This window comes from Chinchilla lanigera, unplaced genomic scaffold (assembly GCF_000276665.1).
Source record: "Chinchilla lanigera isolate Chin_1 unplaced genomic scaffold, ChiLan1.0 scaffold00064, whole genome shotgun sequence".
In the NCBI taxonomy this organism is placed as follows: Eukaryota; Metazoa; Chordata; class Mammalia; order Rodentia; family Chinchillidae; genus Chinchilla; species Chinchilla lanigera.
Window position 1 is genome coordinate 7,109,703 of NW_004955465.1, and position 12,529 is coordinate 7,122,231.

The 12,529-nt window shown below is 43.1% G+C and overlaps 1 protein-coding gene across 1 annotated transcript in view; it reads right to left on the reverse strand.

Moving 5' to 3' along the window:
- Nucleotides 1-12,529, reverse strand: part of Ly86 (lymphocyte antigen 86) — a 61,865-nt gene that overhangs the window by 3,521 nt on the left and 45,815 nt on the right. Inside the window, exon 4 of the mRNA XM_005398872.2 lies at nt 276-328. Within this exon, the coding sequence (XP_005398929.1) occupies nt 276-328 (53 nt within the window). The remainder of the gene's footprint in view (nt 1-275; nt 329-12,529) is intronic.

A 12,529-nucleotide genomic window follows, 5' to 3' on the forward strand; every position in this document is an offset into this window, starting at 1 on the left:
TTTTGGTTTTTCTCCGGTACCGGGAACCGAACTCACGACCTTGCGCTTGCCAGGCAGGCGCTTTGCCGCTGAGCTAAATCCCCAGCCCCGGGTTCTGCACTATGGATTATGAGATATACTTACTCTGGCATAGGAGCTAAGAGCATTTAGGCAACTAAATGTCAGGCTTCCTCTTCCTCATACCTCTCCTTTTATTTACCTCCTCCTTCTTTAAGGATTGAATTATATAATATAATAATTCAGTAACAATGTAAAACAGAAAACCAAAACTTTACCTCATAAATTTCAAATCCAGGATTATTCATTGGGCCAGCATAGTAAAGCTGCTCTGAAAAATATAGAAAGTGTGGATACCAATATTCAGGCATCTGAAACAAAAGTGATTTGCTTATATTATCTGTGGTTGCATAGATCAGAACAACTGGGGGAGGCTAAAGTAAGAGCAGACATTGATATAAATGCTTTAGATTCCAGATGTCCACTTATTCTTCATCCATCCATCCATTCATTCATTCATTCAGGCAGCGGACACTTGTTGAACACCTACCATGTGACAGGCACTGGGGGCCAGCGATGGAAAAAAGTCTCTGCCACACATTGCATATAGTCTAATGAGGAGGCTGATGATACCGAGATTACTAAACAATATGTAGACTGTAAAAAGGGCTAAAGGAAAATATGCAGTGTGAGAGAGGCAGGTAATATGGAGTGGAGACACCAGGCAGGAGCTGGGAGCACAGGGTTAAATTGTGAGACCACCTTTTATCTGTTTGATCTTGAAAATCACTCTTCCCTGGACTTGGTTTTCTTTTCCTTAAGATGAGTGTGACGAAATGGAAAACACTTCATGGGATCATGAGGAATTAAAACAGTTAATTAAAACATGAATAATGGTCCCTGGGAAGTCCCGGACAAATGTTTGTGAGCACTAGGTACTGGGAGATACCATGTTTGATAGGTTGACTGGTCAGGGCTTGGGAAAGACATTTCTGTGGAGGTGATGTGTATGCTAAGTCCTGACTTGGGGTACAGTTCAATGGTAGAGCATTTGTGTAACATGTGTGAGGCCCTGGCTTTCATTCCCCGTATAAAAAAGGAAGGAAGGAAGAAAGAAAAGATGGATGGAATTAAGAGCTAAACCCTGAAGGAGGAGAATAAGTCAACCACTTAAAGGACTGGGAAAAGAGCGTTTTAGGGCAACAGAGCATGGACAAAGGCGCTGATGTGAAAAAGTCTCAGAAATTGGAAAGACAGGGCAAGTGGGTCTGCTGAAATACAGAGAACAAGAAGGACTATGCGGAAAAGCAGCGAGAGACTGAGGGGAGACATCTGTTTCAGAACCTTGAGCGTATGGTAGAGAGTTCAGTGGGGAAGGTGTTGAAAGGTCAAGGGAAAATACCTACTTTGTGATTTGCATAAGCATGGGGTGGTATGAAGAATGGCAAGGAGAAGTGGAAAAGGAGACTCATCAGTGGGCAAGGGGAGTGACGGACTGGTGAAGGCGGTAGTGGAGATCGTGGTGGAGAAATATTGTTGAGACCATAGCGGTTATTATGGTTTAGATCTAAAAATGTTCTCCCAAAGTCTCATACATTTGGTAGGTGATTGGATCATAAGGGTGCTGTACTCATCAGCGGATGAGTTCAGAAGCACGCCTCAAGCTCTCCAGCACTCAGAGGTTTGGTGGAGAAATCATCTTTGCAGACTAGAGGGCAGTCGGTGAGGTGGAGGTCATCGGGGAATGCAGAGTCAGGAGCGTTTCTCAAGCAGGAGGGCCTGATCCACTTGTTGAGTGCCACCTCTGTGAGTCTGGTACCACATGTGCAGAAGTGTGCAGTGGAAGTGGAAACGTGGACACCATTTGTGGACCATAACAAAAAAAATTTGTGAGGTGAAAATAAATGCCCAAAGGGAGAGGGTTAAACAGTGCTATGGAGGTAAGAAAAAGTTTTGCTGTAGAGGGGAAGCATAAGAAATGTGTGATAACTGGAGAAGGTGTGGAGTATAGAGTGGTTTGTTACTTTATTCAGTGTGAAAGCCAGAGCAGAACATGTAGGTGAAGGAATAATCCTGTGGAAAGAAAAAGATTGAAATGCAAGAGAAGAAGTGAAGTGTAAGGTTTAAAAGGGTAGGAAACAGACCAAACACTGTCCATTCAAAGGGGCTTTGGGTCAGGGGCACCACTGAAGGGTATTAGGGACATGGAGATAATTCCTCCTTTAAAAATGCCTCTGCAGTACAATCTGAGGTCTCAATTTCTAATAGGAGACCTGTTCTTAGAATAAATTTTGGCATTAGTTAAATGTCCATGTCCTTAACATACCTATCTTTCTTTCCATTGGTCAAATTCTGGTACCTTGCAAGTATTACATGCATATGTGGTGAGTGCTAGACATTTTTACCTCATCCCACTAAATGTCTAGATTTGTTCATTTTAAAAAGGAAATAGCTGCAGCCATGCCTCTCTGAATGACAGAGTCTGTTCTGAGAAGTGTATCTTTTTGTGGTTTCATTGTCATGCAAACATCCTAGGCTGTCCTAAGATGGCTATGATGTCACTAGGCAATCTAGTATTATGGGATCTCCAGCATATATATGGTCTGTCATCAACTGAAATGCCATTATGTGGCACATGAAGACTGTTTAGGGTTCAGGATAAGCACGAGTTGTATTGGAATGCACTGCTTTGCACAATGTGGTATTGAGAACAGAAACATTTCAACTCCTTTCTTTAAGGATCTTCCAGTGCAGCTGGGTAAGATGCAATACAAAGCGTTAATTGTAGGAAGACTGTGCTAGGCATGAGGGTGCTGAACCTAAGCACAGAGAGTTCAGAGGGACTCCTTGCTAGGATTTGTTTGCAGTTCCGGTGTTTTGCATGATCTGAGGGCTCACTATTCAGAGTGCCCCAAATTATCTTTGCTGTACAGGGCATTCTCTGACTCACACCAGGGCTGTCATAACAGAGAGACAAAGAGACCCCTGACCAATCTTTTTCTGACAAAAGATCATTTCATTTCAATTCACCAATCTCTAGAGCTATCTGCTTCCTGCCCAGTATTCCAGTTTTCTTACCAATTCTGTGACTCTTAGATATACTTTCAAGAAGTACCCACTGCTTTGTTAGATTAATGGATTTATGTGGCCCCCAACCAAGGGATGTGAGTGCTCTGGGTGTGAACCAATCAGGCAGGGTCACTCCTGCTGACTGTCAGGACTTGGGGAATGGCATGGCTCCAGCAGAGTACAGAATGAGGACTGGATGTGATCGTTCCTGTCTGGTCTGGCTGGATTCCCATGGGCACATTTGATGCCCACTTTATGCTTCTGTATATTGCTCATTGGTGGCACAGTACCACTTGAACCACTTGACCTAGAAAGCAGACAGATGAGCTCAAGACCCAGCTGTCCTACTCACTAGCTAAGTAATAGTGCTTCGCCATCTTTCTATTTCAGCCTCTGCATCTGCAGAATTCTACACACACTAGCCAAGATGTGGGACCAACCTAGATGCCTTCAGCTGATGCATGGACAAAGGAAATATGACTGTGAAGAAGAATGAAATTCTGTCATTTGCAGGAAAATGGGTAGAACTAGAGAACATTGCATTACACAAAGTAAGGCAAGTGCAGAAAGACAAATATTAACGTTTATTCTCATATGTGGAAACAAACTGGAAGTAGAAGAGGGAGTCTTAAGGGAGGGGAAGGAAACTAGTAGGATGAGAAGACAGGGTAGATGAGGGTAGGAAGGGAGGGACATGATCAAAGTACATCAGTTGTATGTGTGGAAATGTCACAGTGAAATACATTAACTTGTGCAATTAATATACATTAATGATTATGATAAAATACAAATAGAAATGACTTTCTCCAGGACATAAAGAGGACTAGAGATCTTGTATGCAACCAGACTGAGCAGAATGGGGACTCCAGGAAGGGTAGAAATACTTGATATAGTTGGATCATTATTCACCTGGAAGGAGCAGTCACTTGCTAGCTGCTGAAACACACGGTGAGACTGGGTTTTAGACCCTGGGTTTTGGACTGAATTTTGGACAACTGCTAAGTTCTTGACTTCTTGTTTGAAAAATGGATGATTATAGCTCTTTGTAGGACACCAATGAAATGACATCTAATATCCTGTAATGCGCACACCATTCCCCAAGATTGCTCATTTGTGCTGTTCTTTATTAAAAGGTCCCTTACTGAAGTGAGAGATTTTCATCAAGTTGGTCCCCAGCGCTTTGCAGCTTCAACTGGAGTGTTTTGGGGCCCATGAAGTTCCTGAGAATAGCTACAAGTTGCTCAAGGAATTCACTATTTTTTTAACTTGATAAAGCAGCACCTACAATGAAACCCTTGCTCCTTCTTTTCTCAGATCCTCTCTGATTCTGAGATTCCTTAATTAACATTCTCACACTCTAGTATTATAAAAACATCCTCAGTATATTTGCACCCCTTTCTTCCTTTCCTCCTTTTGAATATTTTTTGTTTGTTTCTAATGTGCAGTGGATTAAAGAAATTCACCTCCCGGGTTCTGAACACACGAGTGCATTTCTGAAAATTGGTTTTATTTTTTTTTAAAGAGAGAGAAATTGATTTTTATTTTATTTTATAGTTTTGTAGTGTTGGGAATTGGCCTTGTGCATGCTAGGCACGCTCTCTACTGCTGAGCTACACCCCCAGCCCTGGAAATTGATTTTTAAGTTGTGGAAATAAAAGGCCCCAAAGGGTTTCGGATGAGACTGACTTGAGATGAGGGCTCGAGTATTGCTCTCTCTCTCTCTTTGTTCTCAGTAACCAGCACAGATGCTGGTGTGGAGGAGCTGGTTGAATGCATGACCACTGCCAGACAGGTTCTCTCCACTTCCTGGCCCTTGCTAGGGCCTCGTGAGAATTTCTTGCAGTCTTTCAAGTGTATTATGAAGACAGCATCAATATTTAAGCATTGTTAGGGCCCTTGACACTGTATAAATACTTACAGTAACAGTTTATGATGCTAGGTCAATTAGTATACCCAGGACAAAGATTTTATTTAAAAAGATAACACCCTTATTTTTTCTTGTGCTAGGGATGGAACCAGGGCCTTGCACATGCTAAGCACAGGCTCTACCACTGAACTACAGCCCCAGCCCTCATTTATTTACTGACTTAGTATTTTGAGCTCATTTCTTACATGCTGGGCCCAGTGGGATGGGGATAAGGAAAGAGGGAGGCGACCCCAGCTGTACTGAACGGTTGGCAAAAAAAAATGTGTATATAACGTGGCTAACTAACATATTCAGTCCCCCGCCTAGTTAATATTTAATTTTTTGTTTTGTGGTGAGAACACTTGAGATCTACTCTGTCAGCAAATTATAAGAAAACAATATAGTGTTATTAGAGTCACCATGCTGTGTGCTAGGTCTCCAGAACTTCCTCTCAGAACTGTGAGTTTCTTCCCTTTGGACAACAGCTCCTCCTTTTCCTTCACTCCTCATTACAATCCTCTACTCTGAGCTGAGGAGTTCGGGGTTTCTTTCCTGTAGACTCTACAACGTTTCAGTTATTTTCTCATCAGAGAGACACAATATCCACAGCTTCATGGAGGAGAGGTTTATTTTGGCTCACAGTTTATCAAGGTTTCAGTCCACAGTCGGCTGGCTCTGAGGCAGGGTGGCACGGCGGAGGGGCATGGAAGAGGAAGCTTGCTTATGGCATGGCAGTCAGAAAGCAGAGAGGGGGATGGAGGCAGAGGGTGTGGGTAGACTCTTCTAGGCCCTCTTGGAGTGACTCCCTCTCCTCCAACCAGGCTTCGTGTCCCAAGTCACACTGAGCTATAAACTCATCAGGGCATTAATCTTCTGATGACCAGCATGCCCCATAATCCAATCACTTCCAAAAAGCCCCACTGATGAGCACATGGGGCTTGGGGGGCACATCTAGGTATAAACCACAACACTGTATAAGTGGTATTCCGTAGGACTTGTCTTTCTGGTTTGACCTTTCACTTAACATAAATGTCCTCCAGGTTTGTTCATGCTGCTGCCCATGACAAAATTTCCTGCTTTTTAAAGGTTGACTAACATTTCAAGGTAGACAGACGCCATATTGCTTTTATCCATTTATGTGTCAATGTTGTTTCCCCATATTGGCTACTGTGAACAATTCTCTGAGAAATAGGAAGAACTGCACAGTTGGTAGGAATGTAAATTAGTACAATTATGATGAGCAACAGTGTGATCCAACCATTGCACTTTCGGGTAGGTATGTAGATATCACAGGAGATAAAATCTCTGTACGGAAGGCGTATCTGTACTCTTGGCCACATGTGGAACTACAACACTACAACCCTCACTTTCCCAGAGCACAGGGGGGAGCTCCAACCAGAGGGAGCACGTTGTGGGTCTACCAATCACACTGTCGTTGGAAAGAGAAGGAAGAAACTCATGCTTCGTTTTAGTGAGCTCTAAATATAATGCTATTCTTCTCCCCTCCTCCAGGTAAGTCTGAGAGGCCCCATCTGGAGGATGGCAAAGGCCCAGCAGAGCTCCTCCAGAGACTGGTGTTTCCTGAGCCTTCAGACTCAGACCTTGTGGATCAGGGCACTCACTGAAAGTAACATTGAGCTTGCCTGGGGGCCTTAGGTGTGTGTGGCTGCAGACTGACCCCCATGGTCCCTAAAGGCTGTGTCAGGGATTCCTTGGATTGTGGGCACTGTAGGAGAAGCTCCAGGCTCAACTCAAGTCCAACTGTAATTTTAAAAATTACTTTATTTAGGGTCCTGATCTGGCAGCCTTTCCAGTTCCTAGGTCTTTTGTTTGTTTTTCAAGGCTAGGATTAAAACCAGAGGGGCTTGTATATTTTGGACCACTTTACTGTTATCCTTCAGGGCCTCTGGGTTTTTCTGGAATCTGAGCACTGCATACCTGGTTGCATCACCTCAGAAGGATGCTTCAGGGCCTCGCTGTAAGGCTGCACATGTTGTCCCTGTTTGAGGGGGAGCAGAAATCCCACCTTGCTGTCCGGAACCAGGCTGAGTCCCACAGGATGCTTTTGCTGTTGTGTGCCACTGTCCCTCAGCCTACAGAGACCCTCCAGCCCCGATAGAAATCAGGAAGCAGGGGCTACCTGAAGTCATCCCACATCAAGAGCCTAGAACAGGATTCTGTTCCATAGCTGATATGGGGAACCACCTGGATGTGTGGGGATGTTAATTTCTGGAGGAAGTCCTGGGCTGCAGGTCCTCCGCCTTGACTAGAATAGATCTGAGCTAACACTGGGTTCCCTGACATGGAGCCCTATCTCCCCATTCTGGTGATCTACTCCTGAATACAGTACTTGCTGATTTTCCCTTCTGAACTGAGTCCCTCTCTTTTCTTTCACTGATGCTTCCTGGCAAGGTGTCCCAATACACTACTCACCTCCAAGTCATTGTTTCCATTGGAAGGGACCCCAAAGGAAGAACATTTCCTGCAAGAAGGTGCCTGCTGTGGTTTGAACATGGTTTGGCCTCACCAAAACTCATGTTTGGGAATGGTCCCCAGTGTCACGGTGTTGAGGGGTGGTAGTGGGACACTAAGGAGGTATTTGGGTCATGAGAGATCTGCCCTCTTAAAGGGATTAATGCCATCTCACAAGTTCTCACTCTGTAGGGACTGGCTAGTTTTCGCAAGAGCAGGTTGATGTAAAGCAGGGTGGTAACCTTTGTCTCTTCCTCTTTTTTCTTGCACTCCCTTGCCTTTTCTTTTTCCACCATACATGAAGCAACATGAGGCCCTCGCCAGATGCAGCTGTTCAAGCTTGGACTTCTCAGTTTTCAGAACTCTGAGCCAATATAAATCTCTTTCTTTATAAGTCACCCAGCCTCACATATTCTATTATAGCAATAAAAAACAGACAGACAAGGTGGCTTCTCTTAAGTTGTACCAAAGCTATGTATGAGCTAGTGGAGGTCCAAGAGAACTGGCTGCCAATGCACTTGGATCTGTTTCTGTGGGCAAGATCGCTTGGGCTAAAACTATACTGGAATGCCCAGGAGCCTGATGTTTGTATCAAGGACCAGGCAGAAGGTCCTTGGCACATTCTCTGGATTGCCCCTGTGAATTACCTGAACTTCACACTTTGGGAGATGACAGATGCTGAAGCAGAGGAACCAAAAGATTGTGCATAGGAGTGGATGGATGGGGCAGGTGAGGAAGAAGTTTAAGCAAAGGATTATTGGAAGGGAAAAGGGCACAGTCAGTTTCTTTGTGTGTTTTCTTCATTCTTTTGGATAGAATTTCACTGCCATTGAATTGTAGACCACTGTGTATAACCTACAGTAATGAAAGTGAACTCTGACTGGATTTTAAAACTGGGATTCCTTGGCAGGAAGGGAAAGAATATAAATCGTTCTGTTGTCCTCCTAGCGACCTATTTCTGTGGACAAACATTTAATGTAAGTCTCAAAATACAACTTCTAAATTGGTGTGCTGATTGGATCCACAGACATGGAAATGAGCAAGACAGCAGTGGGAGGAAAGCAAAGGGAAGAAATTGACTTGGTCTGCAGAAATCTGAAGCAGCGCTAAGAAAGAGCAGTGTGGCTGGGAATGCTAAGCAGGCATTGCAGAGGGCTGCATTGCTTAAGCTGGATAGGCCAGGACCCATGCACGGCAGACCTCTTGGGATGTTTAGTTTGCTAAAATGCAAATACTAATGAACTTGGGGTCAGATTGGGATGGTGTAGGGAGCTGTGAGTTGTCCTCCTTAATTAACTTCCTAAATAATTATTATATGAAAGTATGTGAGTCACTAGTTCAATTTATGAAATTTCATAACAGGCTAAGAACTTTGAAAGAAGCTTGTATTATCTTAGAAAATTAAAATTGCTTCTGGCCCTAGTTTATCATTATTCCTAGTATGCTGGGCTGAACTAGCAGAATGAATCAACTGATGTCAAAGGACTGTTTCAATATGTTATTGGCTCATTTATAAATGCACTGGAATGTGACTATAGAAAAAAAGCACCCAGAGTTATAGGATGCCTTAGCAACCAACGCATTTCCTTTTATTTTGTTTAGCAAGGAGTTTTTTTATGCTTGGTCTTTAGTAAGATCCACTCTAGGGTAGCTATTATTCCTAGGTCTGTGTTTTGTAGTTCAAGAGGATACTAATTCAATAAGTAAGCCATTGTTTTTGCTGATTCTCCATGAATTTACAGCTGCCATGGCTGCCCAGTTATTATCACAAGCTGGAAATCCACAGTTGCTTGAAGTCTGCAGACAAGGAATAAAACATGAAGACAAGAAAGGGAGGAATGCAAAGAGGTGGGGACTCCAAATTTCCAGTTCCATGGGAAATGCAAATGAGTATCTCTCTCTAGAAGTGCAAGAGAGCCAGGGAGACTCCTCATTCCTGACCACCAGGGAATATGTAGGATTGGACCAAAGTCACTCCTGCTACCCTGGAGGAAAAAGGTCTTCAACTTCTAAGCCTCAAAGCCTCCACTGACTCTCTAGGTACCCTGTTAAGATGCAGACTTCACTCTGAGATCGATGATAACTTAAAGGGCTCAGGGCCCTTGCTTGAGAAATTTACCACTGGCTGCAAAAATAGCCACACTGATTGCTCACTGAAGCTCATTTGGCCAAATTCCATTCTTAGGGCTTTGTGTAAGTTGTCCCATTTTACCCTTATGATAATCCCATGAGATTGCATGTGACTGTCCTTTTTATTGTACAGATGAGGAAACAGAGGCTTAGAAAGGTTAAGTAACTTGCCCAAGGCCACATAAGTGTTAAGTGGTAGTAAAGATCCAGCTCTCTGTAGTTTTGGCTTCAGACTTTGGGCTTATCCATTAAGTTAATGGTTCTCAAAGTGTGACTCTGGACCAGCATCACTATCATCACCACGAGAATTAGAAGACATGAAAATTCTCAGGCTTCTCTCTGGATGTACTGAATTGGAAATTCTGGTGTGGGTCCAGCAGTCTTCAGTTGAACACACCCTCCAGGTGATGCTGACGTATGCTTTGTTTTGAGGGCCACTGTGCTGGGGTGAGCACCCTACTCTATCACTGCAGTGTGACTGTGGGGAGCAAGAAAGTCTTCCAGCATGACATGGCTTTGATAGCATACTGCCCACAGCTACTAAATGACAGTGAGAGTGAGGATGGCAGAAACTGCACAATGTCCCGGGTGGCAGAGAACCATCACTCCCTCCATGGGTCTGTAGGCTCATCCACAGGAAGAGGTAGGAAGAGAATTTGTCATCTGGGTTATTCACAGTGGTTGATAGAGGACAGGACGAGAAGCTGGGATGGGGACAGTTGACAAAAAAGTGAAAGGACCACTAGAGCAGAATGTCTCAGGGAAGGGAGCTTGCAGAAGCAGGTGGTCTAAAATGGCTCCAGAGCCCTGAGACAAGCAAACAGGTAGAACAGAGGTGACTTGGTTCTGTTACAGCAGAAATAAGTGGCCAAAATAGCTTGGTGCCCTATTGCTGGTTTGTTTTATAGATGAAGTTGTGGTGGTGGTCCCATGTCTCTGGAAAGTCATTACAGGGCTTGTCAGACCATAAGGAGAGATTAATGCTCTTCAAGGTAACACCTGCCTGGAAGGTGGTTTTTGCCCTGCATTTAACTATCACAATGCATGGCATAAGATCTTTTGCAGAAAGTATTTATGAAGTCTCCCCCTCAATCTAGGTGATAAATAAATTGCATTCCCCTTGCTCATCTCAAGCTCCTTCCATTTCTTTAACCCATGGGAAGGGTCACAAGGAAACAGGAGTAGCAAGAGTGCTAGAAATCAGCCGACAAAATCTGAATTGCAGATGGAGATAAAATAGTTAAGATTGCAATTTGAATAGATACAGACAGTGAGATTAAGAAGACTTTTCAATTAATAATCTTTAGAGCATCCTTAGGTGCCTGTGTTCAGTAAGAACCAGGACCAGAAGGAAAAAGAAACCTTCACTAACAGAAGGGAAGGGAGAACAGGTAACTCCCAAGTCCCCACTGTGGTTAAACCTTTGACTTATTTGTGTATGTAAAATCACTATTATAGTCAAATCCCTTAGATGCGGTTAGGGATAATATCTGCCTTTTGGGCAGTATCATACTTGAATTTAAATGTACCTCTCAGGAGATCCACTTTGCTGTGTATTGAAATTCATCTAGTTACAATGGATTCCCCACTTTACACAAACACTTAAAGTGAGAAAGTTTAGATTTACACAAAAGATAGACCAGGGAGCAATTATTTCCTAGATGAAAGAGTTCTTCAGCTTGCAGGGTGTCACTGTATTTTTTTAGTTACAAGCTTTTAAAATAAATGCATTTAAAATCAAGCCTAAATCTAATCTTTTTCCTGTGCTTTCCACAGTGCATGAGTGAGATATGTCTACCTGTATCTGCTGTGTTTCATAATAGATTTTACTCCTACACTTTTGTCTTAAAAGTGCCTTTACAGGGACAGATGCACCATGAATCAGCAGTGCTTGCGGGTATTGCCATCCTCTGCACTATCCGGCATCCTTAAGTCCTTTGACACCAATACGGCATCCCTAAGTCCTCTCAGCATTTCATTGTGTGGCACCATGTTGGTTATAGATGTAAAGGTCTCAAAGACGTCATTGGTCCACAGATCCCTTAGTTTATTATCACATGTACCCAGTGTATGCACACACAGATATACAGGCAGTTTATTTTATGTACTCCTTCAAGCCTTTGAGATAATCAACTTAGGAAAGGAAACATGCTTATTTTGACAGATGGTTTTAGAGGGTACAGTTCATAGTTTACTGGGCCCATTGTTTTGGGCCTCTGGTGGGAGAGCACATCATGGCAAGGGTGTGGTGTGAAGCAGAACTTCTCAGGTCATGGCCAGGAAAAGAGAGAGGTGGGGGGAAAATATCCCCTAATCCTCTTCAGGTCATACCCTTAAGGACCTAAGGCCTCTACAATAAGCATCACCTTCTAAAGATTTTGCCTCTCCAAATAATGCCACCCTGAGAAGTAAACTTTTAAATATATGGGCCTTTGGGGGATGTTATAGTTTCAAACTATGTCAGTTGGGTACAACTGATATCCACAAGTCAATCCATGAAATAATAAATTATTTTTGGAAGCCAAGAACTCATATGATGCTGTCTGGATTGTCCTGCCATGCCAGAAGTCATAGATTTGGCTAGAACTAAGTTTGCCAGTTGATGTATCTCATATCAAGAGTGACAATAATGTGTTCATTTTGTTTACTTTATGGTCTTAATCTGGGCTTTCTTCACATCTCTACATTTATTTCCAGTTGAGAATCTCATTTCTACATGGCCCTGGATGATGTAATAACTACCACATAAGCTTCCCCTTTTTTGAGTGATCTCCCCATCTTTTATCTGAGTGTCAGAGGGGCTTGCTACTCCTCTCAGGTGGGCAATTTAACTTTGCCATCAGCAGGAAATCTTACAATTAATTTTGGGCTCTATTTAGCTTATTATTTCAGTCTCATTTTTATGAGATAAGATATTCTGGGAAACTTCTTAAACAAAAGGTTCTTTCTGAGAAC